At 42.3% G+C, this 17,716-nt stretch overlaps 1 protein-coding gene across 1 annotated transcript in view; it reads right to left on the reverse strand.

Annotated features, from left to right (window-relative positions):
- Positions 1-16,461, reverse strand: part of myo10l3 (myosin X, like 3) — a 53,721-nt gene extending 37,260 nt beyond the window's left edge. The window contains exons 1-2 of the mRNA XM_080478410.1: positions 16,364-16,461; positions 1,914-2,012 (exon numbers count right to left, since the gene is read on the reverse strand). Coding sequence (XP_080334536.1) covers positions 1,914-2,012; positions 16,364-16,384 — 120 coding nt within the window. The 5' untranslated portion in view covers positions 16,385-16,461. The remainder of the gene's footprint in view (positions 1-1,913; positions 2,013-16,363) is intronic.
- Positions 16,462-17,716: the final 1,255 nt, after the last annotated feature.

A 17,716-nucleotide genomic window follows, 5' to 3' on the forward strand; every position in this document is an offset into this window, starting at 1 on the left:
TTCTATGCCTGGAGCAACAGTAGTCAGAAAACGAAATTCATGGCATCACAGTAAATGTTGTTGTTTTTTTAAGCCAATTGTGGCGGTCAAATATATTTGAGACTTGTTTTCCTTCAATCAAGAGCCATCAGTGACCTTCTGAAAATACATGCCTAACTTCTCACACTGTAAGCATCCCCACCACTGGCCACAGAAGATATTCCAGAGACACACGGATGAGTTCATATGTTCCCCCTAACACATTTCTCAAGGATTTCTACCCAGCAGTGAGTCTCAAATATTCCACATGGAACTTGTACTCAGCGAAACCCTACTAAATACTGTAAACATGTGCTGCATGGATCAACCACTGTATAATTTTCTGATTCACGTGCCACTAACTGTAGTGCATGTGGTTTTCACTCTTTACCAACAGGGGAACAGAAAATGAATGATAAAAAGGCATGGATGGATGGATGGATGGATGGATGGATGGATGGATGGATGGATGGATGGATGGATGGATGGATGGACGGATGGATGGATGGATGGATGGATGGATGGATGGATGGATGGATGGATGGATGGATGGAACTTTGTATATATTGACTTTTAACTTAAAATTACTCATTTAACTTTATTTAACTGTCCTATTCATTCTGTGTTGTGGAGCTATGTCAATAGAACCCCCCCCCCCCCCCCCCCCCCCCAGGGATCAATAAAGTACTTTTGATTCTGATTCTGAAGAGTAAGAAAGTTGTCCCTTTACCTCCATTCCCAGTTCATCAAATCTGGGGATATATCTAAAATATTAATATGAGCACACTAAACTAAGTAGAGCAGTTAGTCTCTGACTGCATGTAAAAATGAAGAAAAGATTGCGGCTGCCGGGGCAGTGATAAAAGTTATGAAAGCCTTGAACTAAGCCCAAAAAACTGACATCACCAAAAGGTGGGGGAAACTTCAGTATCATATCATCCTTCCTGTGGGTTTGTCATAACAAGCATGACCAAGTATGACCTGATTGGCTTGTTAGAATACCATTGCTCACAGCTTTTCTACACTAAGAAGTCACTTTAACTTTGGAATTGTGGGTTATCTTTCAGCTGTAAAAACTCAAATGAGGAATTAAAGTAAATCACACATTGTTGTTGCTTATATATGTATTAATGGTGCTTTAAGTCAGGATATTGTGGACAGAAACAATCTGTGTCTCCCAAAGACCTGTGGTTGTGTTTGGACTCATTATGTGGACCGTCAGTGTCTCAACATGACTTAAAGGATGAATATATGTACTGCTTGAGAGGTCTGTTTGGTACAGGGGGCCAGCTACAAAAACTCACTCTTGACCAGAGGCTCTGACATAGGCACATTTGATTGAGGAATAATTTCTGTCAGTTCATTGCTGCCCCCTCCCTCTTTCTTTCAGTCTGCCCTCCCCAACCCCCTCGATCCCTCCTACTCTTAACAGGATTTCCTCCAGACACAAAGACCTCTTTACACTGCCAAAAAGATAAGCTCAGGCCAATGACTTGCCACAGAGACTCCATTCCTGTCATTCTTCCTTTATTACAAGAGGTGTTGATCCCACTGACGAGTGCATAAATGAAGCACATGTGGCCAAACAATTACCGTCCTCGCATATACACAACGGGCCACTCTCCCATACTGCCCTGTGCCGTTTTAACAGAAAATAAAGGTGTATACTATATGCATACAGGATTGGTTATGGCTTATGAAATACATTGGTGGTGATGAAGATATTTATTAATGGTTCAGAGACTGGTTGTTCTGTTGAGATTAGAAAAAAAAGGACTAAATCCACAAGTCAATGTAAAAAACACTTTTATGACGGAGGAACATTGACGTAGTGAGATTTGAGAGCGGCCTGATGCAAATCCATGTCAAAAACATTGAAAAGGAAAATGTCTTACCGTCCCATAGTCTGTGGTGAGGACCAGGGAGGAATCATCACAACAGCTGACGGTGGAGGGGAGGAGCTGCTCTTTGTGTCTCAGCCAGACACGGGCCCCCTGCAACACAATAGCCAGCATCACAACATTACATCTGGACATGGCGAATCATTTATTTCACCAAGAAACTGTGGAAAAAAAAAAGAATAAAAGGAAACATTCAGGTATTCAAGTATTATTAAATGTGCTGGAAATGGAATGAGAGTTTTATTCTCTAGAAAATCTCTACTTCTGGTTTCATTTCCTCTCAACGTGGGTTTTGTTTTTCCATTTTCAGTTTTTTCAAGGATTTCTTGTGCCACATAGCTACTGCCTCACCAAGGCTGACAACATCATGCTCCTTTTAAAGTGCAATTCCCTTTTAGAGGAAACAATCCGTGTGCCAGGCCAGCATGGTGAGGGTGTGTCACAGGCTCAAACTACCGCTTAGACTCATACACACTCAGTAAAACTGTCAAGGAGGCTTTGCTCCTGTGGCTGCTTTGCTCCATTAAAAGAAAATATGAGACCCGAAATGAGCGTTTGCCACTTCAGAAAATAGATAAACATGGATGTTTCTCTGCCCGCCACCTACTCTTCTTTTCTATATTTCAGTCAGGATATCCACAGCACGCTTCTCGTCATGATCCCCGATGAGATCCTGGTTCTCGACAGAGATTAGCACCAGTGCAGCAGCCGACAAGGGCGGCCTGGTCTTCTGTGTTTGTGTATCCATGTGGAGTCACTGACCTTCCCAGACGTGTTTGTTTGCTGCTCAGTAACTGGGAGCAATAACAGGAATCTCGGGCTGATTGCTCAGACGGACTGTCATTTCCTTACAGTGGTCTGTACATTTATAGACGAGGCTGCGTTTGGAATACTTGCAGCGGACGAGAACAAAGCTCTGCCTGTGCAGTCTTCCCCTGTGGTCTCAACTTTTTGGATGAATAAATCCACATTTGTCATGAGAGATTGTGACACATCTTCGGTAAATTGATGGTGTTTAAACCAAAATTCTTGTAATATGTTTATATATATATTTTGGTTCTCGACAGAAAGCTTATACCAGGCTGCTCCAGTCAGTGTTTTTGACATTAAGCAAAATGCAAGCTGGGATTGAAAATATCTTTTGCACAGTGTTAAGAAAAAAGCATTGTAACACCACAACTTTGGCAGTAATGCACTAGTGACTAATTTCTATTAAGAAATTAAGGCGCAATTACAATTATTGAAGTTTGGAAACTGTTGTAGAGCTGCTGTCTCTCTGTCCTGCTCCCCGAGGCATCTATTAGTTTAGCATTAACCAAAGCAGTCACTTGCCTTCACAGTGCTAGATGTATTCCCAAATAAATACACAAATAAATAAACATTAGCTTAATGAACATTTTTCTAATTAAAAAAAAATAATGGAATCAGTATTAAAACTACTTTAGTGAAATCTTTCCTGTAAGAAACTTGTCTATAACCAGCTAAACAACATTATTCATCACAGTTGTCACCGATGAGGTGGTCAGTGAAGCATGGCTCATAAGTGAATTGTGTGTCCAGCAGAGCATAAAACAGAAAAGATCAATATGCATGGATTCCACTAGGAAACCTTATACAAGGTCACCACTTCTAGACATCAATCCTCATTAAGTATTAACAGGCTGCCACGTGTGCGCTCTCATCCGTGGATTGAGCACAATGTTTTTGCCAAAAGGGTCAGAGAAAAGATCAAGAACCTTTTGTTGAATGTGCTTGTTATTAAACGTGCAATTTAATCTGCTGAAACACAACAAGGAAAACCTCTGAATAAGGACTTGTTTCTTTTAAAAGCCCGATGGGCCTGTGATTTGATGTTTCTCACCAGTCAGTCTATAAAACCCACTTCTATCATCAAGGCATCTTTTTTTTTCCAGTCGGCTAATGGAGCACAGCTAAATGTGGCTCTCAGACCACAGGGGACTACGGTGAGTGGGATAAAGGGGGTCGTCCAAATGAGGAGGAGGAGGCTGAGGGTGAGAGTGAGGCGGCGGGGGGGGAGAGGAAGGGTGCGGGCTACTGATAATGTCCTGCCTCGCTATTGTTTGGACAAAGAGGCGGACAAACAAACATCAGGACACAAAGGTGCAAAAAAAAGTTCTAGGCAGCACGCCGGCGTACATTGAAGCAGTTTCCATTCAATATGAGACGATTGGTGACTTCCACACCAGTGACTGGCTGTTTCTGCCTGGTACCGGCTTAGCATGCCAGGCCTGTTCAGGGAAAAGCTGCTTCACGTGAGTTCACTGAAGTCCACTGAGGAGATTAATAGTGTTTACTCTATAGATTTTAAGAAGATCAGTTGCTGTTATGTAACTGGAAATTGAATGAGCTTGAACTCTTAAGAATATTGCTGGTCCCCTTCCTCTTTTTATGGAGAGGTCCTTCTAACAGTGATAAAAAAAACAGTTGTATGCTATCTATCTTGATTACGCAAAATATCTTCTTTTTTTTTTTTTAAATACAGACAGCAGGCAAGTCGGGACGAAGAAATCATAGCGATCGCTCATAATGCTGTAACCTTCCACCCCCCCATCCGGTATTGCTTCAATGAAAACATTTCAGTGAAGCACATAGAAAATTCCCCAAGTCTTGAAAGCGAAAGAAGATTAAAGACTATCTTATAAAAAGGCCCAGTCATCACCTCATAAAGTCTTCCAAGCAGCATGCTCGGGGAACATAGTTTACATTTCTAGAATATTGATCGAGATACTAACAATAAAATGAGTCAGCAACATATGGTGAAAATAGTCAGTGACGCTTAATGCTGACTCGGCCCGATAGAGCAGTGTCTGCAGATGGTGACCCGATCTCTGGAGAAGTATTAAGGTAGCACTATGGACAATCAATGCTGGGTGATGACACCTCATTGTGATAACACAAGTAAATTCTTACTTATATTTCCCACCCTTTTCAATTATTAATTGTCTACAGTTGCTCAGGCTTAAAAGAGAACTTTACTTTGTGTCTACTTTTGGATCAAAATATGTCAGCATCACTCAATTTGATATTTAAAAACCACACACTCACCCACTCTATGGTGTCTCAATACTAATTAATTGAATGAAAGTATCTTAATTGTTATGCTTTGTTTACAGATCATGCAATATATTTATCAATGTTTTATTCAATCATATCAGCTTCACACGGACATTGGAATTTGTGTGAGTGATAATCAGACAGTTAAGTTTAGGTTAGAACAGGTTTTTGGCAATTGGAGTGCTCAGTGCGGCCACCATCAGACGTGTATGCCCATTTGTTTGTATCTTTGTATGTGTTCGTGTGTGTGTGTGTGTCCAAATAGTCTGAACCCAGGGGGTATAAAGTCAAGATGAAATGTTCCTGCAACAGATGGTCTAACTAAAGCTCCTCCCCCTTCTCCGCTCCATCCTCAAGAGCTCCGACACCACGTCAGGACAAAAGCAACCACCTCTGACTGACGGCTCAGAAATTAACCAGGCGGAAATACCCCAAACAAAAGCCAGCTGGGACACAAAGGAACACTGGTATCGGCTCGTGTTAGGTCCCCCAGACAGGAACTACATATCGCAGCACAACAAACCATTTTGAAATCATCACGAGGATACAGTTCTTATTTGATAACAAAATTGACTAAATCTCTGTGTTAAAGTGTTAAGTATTTTTGCGAACGGTGGTCTAGAGGTTAGAGAGGCAGACTTGTGGTCGGGAGTTTTCAGGTTCGAATCTCTCAGTGGATGTGTCACCACTGTGGGTCCCTGAGCAAGACCCCGGTCAGCTCCCTGCAGCGGGGTATGTGTGTGTGTGTGTGTGTGTGTGTGTGTGTGTGTGGGGGGGGGGGGGGGGGGGGGGGGGGGGGGGGGTTCCTGCTTGAGATTCCTAATGCTGCAGGTGTAGCACTGCTGAAGCCACAACGATGGACAATAGTAACGCGACCCAACAAAAACAGACAACATGCAGACGTCCCATCATGCTTTCTGACACAGAAACCAACCGACGTGAATAATGTGATCCCAGAGTCAGAGGCTTAAGTTTCGGCAGCTTGTATAATGACATCCAGCTCCGAGATTTGCTAATGAATGTCCCTTAAATATTTTAGGGCGTACACAGTGCAAGGTGCCAAGTCTCTTTCTCTGCCCTACGGTGTGGCGTAAGTGCATGCAGTATCAGGTGATCGTATCAGCCAGAAGAAAAGAAAGCTAATTAACTCAGCCTGACTTGGACACAGTTGAACAATTAGTTATGATAAGCTCATTTCTTTGATGGCAGAGTGGTTCCAGGGGAAGGCTTGCTGAGGGGACACCAGTGAACAGCTGTTGGGGGTGCAGGTAGGATCCAAGAGTTCATCCAGCTGGATTCCTGACAAGCACATCATTTGTTGTGCTCAGATAAGGAGGAAGATCAATGTAACACAGGAACGTGCCTATCGGCTAGAACATTCATGCAAAGGAAATCCGACCTGGGGCCACTTTCACTGGTCCACCTCAAATTCTCAGCGTGTTTGCTGAGGCTGAGTATTGATTTCGGTTGCACTTGTACTGCCTGTACAAACTACAAGATCACACTGAACATTTAAATCTGATTTAGAAAAAAATTGCGAAACAAATATTATTTCAATACATATAAAAAGATCTACACATTATTCACTCCTCACACACAGAGACAGTATTATATTATATTATATTGTATTATATACAAGTGAAAGGGAAAAAAGTCAAGTCACTCCAGCTCAGCAGAGATGTGCTACTGTGAAAATCAACTGCATAATTTACATTAGATTATGTCAAATAGCCCATTTGAAATGTCTTATATTGAGACTATTAGTTTTTTAAACCCTAATTTAGATGGGGAAAATAAAATAGAAAAACAATAAATGTGAGGACATTTCTTAGTGACAGTTGAAACACATGCACTTAGTGTGTAAACAGACCAGCACACCATGTAGTTATATCATCTTATGGCTGCTTGTGGATTTATTTATATAATTTTATTTTTTTACAGATATGGGGCTCTTTAAATTCCAATATGAGGTCACATATCGGCTGGATTCTGAAATGTTTAATAGATGTAACAACTGCATTAAATTAAGTTGTGAAAAGCAGATGACATGTTAACATGCTGACACTGAATAGTTAAAGCATCATAATTTGCTTAATGATTCTCTGGTGGGGTTCTTTAAAGGTGTACTATATAATAATATAACTTCAGATAATCAGCACAAGGAGGCAAAACAACAAACTGTGGAGGCAACCTAACAAAACTAGAATGTTTTCCGACTAACCCCCGCTTAGCCTTGCAATTCAAGTCTGCACCACAATATGGTGTATTGAGTCAATCAAAGAAGCAGCTGTAGGGAATGTAACAGCACACTGCAATGTGGTTTATATGATAAGAAGGTCAATACACTCCAATCTAACACAGATTGCAATCCAGACTGTCGCTGAAGTGACTCAGCACTGGCAACCAAAAGGAAACTTTACATAGCACCATGAATAAATGGGATCATCGCCCATTTCTGCTGTTTGAGTGGACTGGACATTTTGGCAATGCATCAAATACCAGCTCTTCTCCGTTGTTCAGGATATCAGATATAGGTTTGGTTTTGTTTTGTTGTACAAAACAGAGTCTGCCACCAAATTTGGGACTCAGAACTGCATCCCTTGAACTCTGAGTGGGTCGAATAAGGACAAATCTCTGAAGCAGTGGGTAAGCTTAACCAAGTAGGCTGAATTTGGGTGAGAGAAGAATCTGGGCAAAGATCCTTGTGGGTCTTTGGCCATAAGATTTACATTTGACAAAAAAAAAGCTTCACCTGAAACAGCAGAACCTCAGCTTGACTTTGTTCAAAACAGGGGATGCAAGTCAGTCACAATCAACTTGTTTAATGCTGGTTGTCAAGATTTATCAGATGTGTGCCTCTGCATGTCAATTTGTCAACATATTCCTATTCCTTTGTTTACTTGCTGCCACTATGCCGTCTGTCTCTGTAGCTGGTTCAGTACGGGGTAAGGGTGGGGTAGGGCAGAAGAGGCAACTGAGGGGAGAATTCGGATGATTAAAGGCAACCTCTCGCATCTGTGCTGGAAGACGTATGAATTAATGATGGAGAGAGCAGCTGATCAGAAATCAGCTAATGGAGGAGGAGGAGTCCCACAGGGAGCAGGGCTTCCCCAGCCTGTGGCGGAGGGCAGAGGGTGAATAGAAAAATCATCAATTGTTCTTGACTCCAAGGAGCAGCCTGAGCCCCCTGCAGAGGAAGCTGTAAACACATTTATAGGCGGATGGCCTGGGAGAAGAGTCGTCATCAGTTGACAATGGCAGACAGTCTGCCACGCATCATTGTCATATTCAAAAATGGGTTTAGTTAACACAGGACGACCCGCAGTGATTGCACGAGGAATGCAACTGTGACGCAAGCTTAATGGAGATCAAACACGGCAGCTTTTATCACTGTCAATTAATCAATTTCTATCATCATTTTTAATTAATGAACTGAGCAACAACCTGGATATGAGTGTATGAATTAACAAAGCACTGTGTGTGTGTGTGTGTGTGTGTGTGTGTGTGTGTGTGTGTGTGTGTGTGTGTGTGTGTGTGTGTGTGTGTGTGTGTGTGTGTGTGTGTGTGTGTGTGTGTGTGTGGAGGGAGGAGTGGCAGGCACCTCCCTACCATCGTCTGACAGTGCTAATCTACTGTCTTGCTAATGAGAGCATTGAAGAGAATTTGCATAACAAATTATGTCTTCACCCAGACAACAGTAAGGAGAAGAGTGCTTGAATCTCTGCCACAGACTGCTGGCACAAAGACATGCTTTTACCCCCTCATCTTCTTATGTGAGCATGTTTTTTTTCCTTATACTGTTCTTGAGGGCTCAAAGTGGAGGAGCTGATCTCGGGCTCTGGGCTATGATGCTGTTAGACAAGAGAGAAAGTTGCAGGATTGGGCGAATCAGAGACGAATGATATGATTACTGTACGTTTGATTGGATTTTGAGCTTAACTTCATGAATCACAACATCTAATCACATGCCAGTCCACGTCTTGTCTGGCTTCCACATAATCAACTCACTCTTTATTTATCTGACTGCTACACCGTCACACAGCAGGAATGCCTGAGATATTCCAGGAATGCTGCACAGGCAGTACTGCCAGCGTTTGGATCGGACTTAGATATTTGGGGCACGATCCAGGTGGCTCTGTCAGGTTAGAGGACCCCCTAACAAAGTATCCAGGCTCCCGTCATGGCATCTCCACAGATGGAAGATAGACATTCATGACGATTTCTTTCGTCATGGTTTAAAATCTGTCCAGTGAGACGTTAGTGGGCGGCAAATGTCAAGTTTGCAGCATCCAAAGAAGTTGATGTATTGTATAGAAGGTGAACGACAAAAGGGAAGAAGCCGTGCTTATACATAATATCACCCAGCTCCGATAGGACATTGTGGTGTTGCAACCTCTGACTCAGTGGAAGTTACAGTCTGTAGAAGACTTCAGGCCACCCTTGCTTCACAGTCAGAATACCCCAAAGTCCGATGCAGGGCTTGGGGAACCTTGCTTTGTGGATTCTTCACGATCTCTCTGTGTGTTTGTGGCGTTTCTGTGTTGGTATACCGGATTCCTTCCACAGTCCAAACACATGCAAAATGAGTGTGTTGGTCTTTAGACTAACTGCGGGCCTGAACGTGTGTGGTTGTCCGTGTCTCTGTGTTTGTCTTGTGATGACTTGGTCACTTGTCCAGGGTGCACCCTGCTTTTTATCTATGGTAAGCTGGGATTGACCATAGTGCCTGATGACCCTGAGTTGGATAAAGCCATAACGAAGATGAACAGTCCAAATAAAAAAAACAACTAATCATAATAAGCAATGGCATTCAGGACATTAGGGACATTTCTGGATTTTTGAAGGTTTCAGATGTAATTCTAATTGAATTGTCTTCTTACTCAGCAAAACACACAGGAGCAACAGATCAAATTTCTGGTTTTATCACATTCAAAAAGATGATTTATAATGAGTTAGGTTGGGAACAGTAGATTGCCATACATATGTAATCTATAAACTGTAATAAAATGCTCAAATTTCTCTTTGGCTTGGGAATGTGGGGAATGTTTTTCAGAACAGGAAGTATGTGTTGCTACGGGTTCAAGGGGGAGAGATAAACATACATAGAGGACATTCCTGCTTATGTGAATTTCAGTGTATCATCCTGTGAACAGCTCCAGGCTTAGACACACACACACACACACACACACACACACATCCAATAAAACAGACTGGGAATGGATGGGAAAGCTAACATGTCATGGTTGTGGATTGTGCCATGCTGTGTTGTTTGCTCCAGTTAGACGGCAGCTCATGCAATATGGCATGTGTACTTAAACCCTGCAGGGTGCACGCTCCGTTAATTGGTTCAGAAATTACAACTCTGGTAGTAATTTGATCACGAGAGACTCAACAATTTAACAGTTAAAAAAAAAGAAAAGAAACTATTTTCCACCTCAGGGTATATGCCCATGTGGCAGTCGCAATGTGTTTAATCTATGCTGATAGGGTGGCGTAAGTTAGAGAGTCATACGTTCCATCCCATAATAGGCTGCCTCTATGCAGAGTAATCATAGGGGACTAAAAAAGGAAAGTCAACATCTGGGCTGGGAGCAGTAATCACAGGTTGGTTGTTATTAAGCTGCCAGATGAGACCTCTGAACAGAGAGGATTTGAGCGACACTCATTACCATCTCACAACGTCTACCAGGTAGGACAGCCAAGGTGGAGGCCAACAAATGTTGATTACTACAGCAGGAGCAGGGGGAGGGCAAAAAATAAAAAATAAAAACTTTGATTTTTACTCGATATAAATTATAGACAAGCAGACCACACACAAATCTGTAAAGATTGCTGTGCTTTGGGATTACAGTCCGTGTTCTCTTGGTGATCATAGAGAACAGCATTACTTATAATCTCTTTGAGATCTAAAGAAAAGATGGAATGGCATGAAACTTTAAACCAAACAGAGATACCACAGCGGTAACATGAGCAACCAACGGAGACATCCAGTCAGCCTACGATATGAACAAACCTGTCATTCACAAATCTCAGGTGACAGAACGGCGAGATTACAGCAATACGTCCACTGAGATGGAAAAGCACAGTTTGACATATTTTCCTATTGTATGCCTAAATTGAGGTGGAAAAAACTTCACCACTCTTTTGGTACAGAAAATACAACCCTACAGACAGACGTTGCCTTTCAGGGAAACAACATTAAACACATTAAACCTATAATATATCATTTTTACTCATTAAATCAATATTGGTCCTCAAGTCAGGCAAGATATATGTTGACTTTGAAGGTTTTGTTAGAAAAGTTAAGGTTCCCTGTTTGGATTTTTGAAACTCTCCAAGGAGGAAACATATCACCCACAATGTGAAATTACTCTTTTAACTAATGTCAACGTGTTCATAAGGCACAGGAATTACTGTCGGATGGGATGTTTTCTTTCATCAACGCCTTAGAGAGATTACATATATTGGAGATTTGCACAAGTGTCCTGAAGGGATTTATAATGCAGTGAAAGAGACACCCAGAACAACACACAGTCACAGGGAGGGCAGGAAGGATGGGTGTTGGGTCTTGTCAACATATAAAAACGAGTAATATTCCACTGTCGAACACTAAGTGAGTGGTGTCTAATGAGTGGGTGTGGATAGAAACCAGGTGGGCTGTCTGTGAGCGCTACAGTTCAGCAATCACTCTTGTGTCCTAATGGGAACATTCAACTACAGTGTGTTCAACTAGACTAGCAGAAAGAGTGGGAAAAGGTTGCCTGGTCTTTAACCTTCCATCATCTTAAAATAATTGAAGAAATTTGTATCTTGTTAAAACACAATTTCAGATTTTTACACCCTGTGTAGTGTCATAACCAGTTGTTTGGGTTACTTTCATATTGACCCCCGGCTACATGTCCCTGGCTTATTTTACCAATTAGACGATGGAAGTTTTCTGAACGATCAAACAATTTCTCCAGGTTTCAGGGTAATACAACCATAGGAGATCCCATACAAACATCCTACATGCGCCCATGCTACAATATTTGTTGATAGAGAAGAGCCTGCGCAAATATGAAGGTTTCCGCCTCTTTTATAACCACAAAGACAGACAGCTTTGTCTGAAGAGCAGATGAACCTAAAGTCAACAGTGTGGCGGCAGCAGGAGGTTATCACAGCACCGGGTTTGCTGTGTAATGGTCAACACATTGATAGGCGGGGGTGAAGTTGCTGATAGACTCAAAAGAAAGGCAAACACAAGCCAGAGGTGAAAAGGACAGAAACAGAGTAATAACCAAGTGTTGAGACCAGCTTCAAAACACAGTTACAATTTCTTTTTTTTCTTTTTTTTACTGATTCTGAGGAAATTCCCAAAATTCAAGTCGTTTAATAAGATGAGGTTTTCCAAACCACCTCTCCTCACACTAGAAATGTGTGTCATTATGAGGAAGGATTATCCATGTTTTCTGGTGAGCAGTCAGACAATGGCCGCTGCTAATTAGCCGCAGCGTTCTTGTGACAGATTAAACCACCTCCAGATTGTACTAAAGCTGCAGGAGTTCTGCTGACGCACACACAAACCACTGCCTTAATAACACCTTCCTCTGTCTGATCATAAACAACCGGTGCGGTTAACTCTCCACAACTTTAAGACCCTCAGCAGCATTGTTTGAAAAAAAACAAAAACCTAATTTATACACACAATTCCCATTCACAGTTTAATTACAACTAAAATGGCTGCTCAGAAGCGATTCAAAGAAATGCAGGGCCCATTAGTCACTATTTAACCTTTCCTTCCTTCCGTCTTCACATCCTCACTGTACTTCCTGATTTCTTTCCTTTACTCCGTCAGCCATCTGCATGGAAGTGGAGACCAGCGATCTCAGATTCTCAGCTCTTTAAAGTGGCAGCTGGAGGAAGTGACAACTGGGTCAAAAAAAAAAAAAAAAAAAGAAAGACCCCGACATCGCCGGAGAAAAATAGTCCAACTACAACAGGTTGGCCTTTCTCACGTTACCATTTCGCCACAGAATTTCTCCCCAGCATGCCGACGTACGGCTCCAGCTTCAGAGAGCCAGACATAAACAGCACGTAAGGCAGTGAGGGATGTTTCAGGATGGAGAGAATGTGTCTGCAGGGGAGACGGGGGGGGGGGGGGGGGGGGGGGGGGGGGGGGCAGTGGTGGCGGTCATGGTGTGAAACCTAAATCCTTTGCCACCGCAGATCTACAATGTGTGGATGACAGGCGGCCATGACCGGGAATTTGCAGGGTCAGGGCCGGGAATTTGGGATTCCCTCTGTCAGAGGATCTTTTGGGGAAAGGAATTTGTTGTGTAATGCAAAGAAGGAGTTATCGGGAGTGGAGGAGTCCTCGTGTGGCTTTACTGTGCGTAGCAGCTGCTGCTATAAAAGAACCGATTACCAAGTTTAGAAAATAACTGGGATTCAGCTTCATCAACAGGATGCTTCACAGAGGTATAACATTTCGAAGGAGGTGATCCCATGTGGAGGAGTGTGTCTGACCTCATAATGTTCTCATCTATGAAGGGATGAGAGACATGAAGACACATCTATAAACGTAACGTCAAACAAAACTCCACATTGAAATATATGTCAGCCTGTACAGGATGGTTTACCTTTTATTCTGTGTGGAAAAGAATAGGACGACACGATCTAGCAGGCAGCCGGCCGTCAAACATGGACACATTCCATGTTTCTGAGAGTTTGGTGGGTCACGTCCATTCTGAGGATTGGGTGTGGACTTAAGGCAGCGGTGCTCAGGGTCTTATGGTGTCAGGCCCTGAGAGGGAAGCCGCCACTGACGGACAGGATGGGCTTTTCAGGATAAACCCTTGAGCCCACATCCTTGTACCTGCCACTCCTCTAACTCTGCTAAGACTCCCACCCCCGTCATCATCACCCCCATCAACCACAACTGAGCGACAAGCCGACTCTGCTCAATGCTCTTCATGAACTTCACTCTTTCTGGAGAGAGATGTAGATTTTGAGTGACATAGTCAATGTATCCATGGCCAAACATAATAATGATGTGCTAATATTTACGCTTTTCCGGCTATTTGAGAAATAGAAATACATTAAATCATGCGAGGGACATCCTGCTGCACTCATTTCCCTAAGAGTAAACTTTAATCCTCGTCTTACTTCACTTCCAGAAATGCTGCTTAATTAAATCCACACTGTTGCACTGTGGCATTCAAGAGGCTGGCCTCTGTCCAAAACAACAAAACAGGACATTCATCTATTATGCCTCAGCTTTGATAAGAAGTGACCGACATGGTGCGGCACGTGTTTGCAGTTGACCATCACGTCATATTGCTGCCGTGTAGTTTGCAACGTTGCAAAACAGTCAACGGTTATTCTTTTTTCAATTCTATTCTAAGCGGTAATAGTCAAGATTCGTTTGTTTTTGTTTTTGAAAGAATATTCTATACCATTTTCACTCTACCTTGTTGGTGATTCTATTTTTTTTCAAGTAATTCTTTACCTTCACAAACATCAACACACTTATAGGAAGCAGCATGTTTTATTGTTTCAAGCATGATAATGGTTGAAAGACAACAGAGTGAGTCTTCAGGGTTTTTTTGTTTTTTTTAATGGAAGCAGAAGCAGAATTGTTCTTTTTGCAAATCAATCACTAAAAAAAACTCCAATCACGTTCAATCATTCAGGTCGATTGATTCAGTGCCGGCGTCACAAAACACTGAAAACTAGTACAAATGACTCAGATCATAACCCATGACAAATAGTCATTGTTTTGAGAGTTTCAGGTACACTTCGTGGAAAATAAACAAACAAAACTTAACCACATTAGATATAAACCTAGTTGAGTGAGTCTTTGGGGAAATCTCCCACAGTGGCTGAAGGATAAAGGACAAATTACAACTGAGCTGAAATAATAACCTTTCTCTGTAAAGCATATCACTCTAATAAAATCAGATTATGACTCAGAATCCAGCTCCCATCCATCTGTTCGCTACACGGTTGGCTGCTTACAAAGCAAAATACAGTAAACAGTAACAGTTGAGGTAAAGTGTGGTTTGAATGTTTTCCAAGGGACAATTTTTTATAAATTCAGTCTTTTTAAGCAGTAAGTATTAAGTATTCATTTTTTTCCAGCTTGTCATTAATAACAGAAGGATGCTTTCCTACGTCGATGAAGCTCAAGACTTAAGTCAATCCTATGACATACTGCTGAATAGACACTTTGAAGAGGGAATAATAAATAACCCCAATTGACTGATTCACAAAGTTTAATCCAACTAAATGCGATTGCAAATCAATAATGACTTCACTTGGTCCAGTTTTCTTTTTGCTGTGTTACAACCCGTGTCACTTTGCAGCTGTTGGAAAATAGATTGCATGCATTTGAAGCAGCTCAGACAGATAGATCATAACCCAGGAGTCACCCTGAACCTATCCTGAGTCATAACACAGCTCATCACCGCGGAGCAGATGGGGCTGATCCTGTCAGCAGAGGTACCAGAGGTGAATGAGGGGAGGAGACTCGCATCCTTACTCGCTCTCTATCTGTCTGAGCGAGTGCCTGTGCCCTCGTGTGAGTCAGAAGCTGATGACAAATCAGAGCAAAAGCCAGCCTTTATGCGGCCTCTAAGTGTGTGTGAGTGCCGGTGTCTGGGCCGATTAGCAGGTGACACATCCCGCCTGCACGGGCACATGCTCAGCATTTACCGGCAAGTAGAGCCAGCATGCTTTCTGTCCTTACATCTCCTCATCCAATTTCAAAATCCAAGAGTCATTGGGGGCTGGCTCCACTCCCAGCTGCCATTGGGCAAAGGCAGGGTACAACAGAGTGAGGCAGACAGCCACACACACACTCACTTTCACATGTACGGGCGAGTTTTGGGTCATCAATTAAACTTAAAGGCATGTTTTTAGGCTTTTGGAGGAAGCCAGAGTATAGAAAACCCATGCATAGGCAGAACATGCAAGTTCCGCACAGAAAGGACCAGAGAAATGCATTAACTACGTAACTCAATAAAAAGATAAAATAAAGGGAAAAAGTGTTAAGCTTGATGCTGAGACGTTGGTCTTTGGCAGTGATGTAATAATAAAGGGGGAGATTTGTGTATCAGGTTTGATGGGATATGCAGGGTCCTCCTTCAGCAGCATCCCATAAACCCCCTTAAAGTTAGTATGGAATAATGAAAATGGGTTACAAAGACCAAAAATGTGGGTAAGTGTGGGTGAAAAGTGCTATTTACTGAGATAAAAAAAAAAAGCAATATCAAACCACGGGATGGAAAAACACAACAAAGAAATAAATAAACAAGCAAACAAACAGACTGAGATCTCTACAAGACAGCAGGAAAGTAACTTCTAAAGTACTCCAATTGTGGAGAACTTACCTCTAAAAAGAAACTATCCATCTTGTCCGGGTCCGACCTCTCGTCTCTTTGTAGTCTGACTTCAGGGTACCACCGCTGAGGAGGAGAGCAGCCTGGACTCCCCAATAACTCCCATCCGCTTCCCCGTGATCAAACAAAGCGCTGCTTTTGTTCGGGAGTCCTCTGCTCAGAGACAAAACATCTCGCGGCTTGTTTAGGAGACTTTTGTTTTTTTTGAGTTGAGGAGCGTGTGCAGCGTCGGGACGAGCCGGGCGGCGGCCGGGCTGCTGCTGCGCTGCGCCGGTTTCAATGGAGCCTCCGCCGCGGCCGAGCCGGTTCATTATGCAGGGAGGAGGAGCCTCCGGCGGCCGGCATACGCCCTCTTTGTCTCCGCTCCTACAAAGAGCCACTGCTCAGTTCAAGGATGGATTGGCAACGCTTGCACCGTGTTCTTCCACACAGGAGCCTCTGTCATGTTGGGGGGGAATAAGGCACAAAGAGAGATGCTACCAGTGAAGTTATAACCTTGTTCTTCTTTCTTTTCTTTTTTTTTTACTTTACTCCCATTCACACTGTTTTCACAGGACAAAGGCTGAGCAGAGTTTTTATTTTGACTTCCTCCTTTGGGAAAAATAAACCCAGGAGGAAGGGGAAGAGGCAGATCAGGGGAAGCAAGGTTTAATTTTAGTCAGCAATTGTCTACCCAATGTCTTATTGGTGTAAACCAGTTGGTGCAAACGCTTAATGTGTGAGGGGAACTAGAATATTTTGTGTTAAGATAAATGACTTAGTTTGTCCTCCTAAAAGACTGCCACCACATGGCTTCAGGGGTCAGGGATTAATATTTAATCCCACCATATTTGAAAAGAAACTGCTTTTCAACAGTGGTTCCAATAATGTCTTCCAGTAATGCAGTCTATTTTATTTTATTGTTTTACATCCAGTAGTGATGAAGTCACTTGTCGTCGTCTATTACATTCATCATCCATTAAGAAGACACCATGTCAATTGAAATATTGTGGTTGTATAATGCTCACAGCTCGGGTCCATATTTTCTGTTTTCTATTTTTTGTATATTTTTCAGTTGTCCATATTGTTGATAAATCTGTATTTTTAACATTGGTTTATATAATCTATCTTTTAATACTTAGAGTGCCTAACTGAATTTCATTGTTTGTGTAACAGTGACAATAAAAAACATTAACTTCATCTGTAGACCTCTCGACCTCCGACATGATGATCTTGAGCTCCAGCAGGTGATGAACACATATACAGCCATATCAGCCAAATAAATCAAATGTAGATAAAGAAATCATGGCAACCTGCAGGGAAAAAGACAAAAATTGTTCATATAACCTTTATTTTTGCAGAGAA

Source organism: Lipophrys pholis, assembly GCF_963383615.2.
Source record: "Lipophrys pholis genome assembly, chromosome: 13".
NCBI lineage: Eukaryota > Metazoa > Chordata > Actinopteri > Blenniiformes > Blenniidae > Lipophrys > Lipophrys pholis.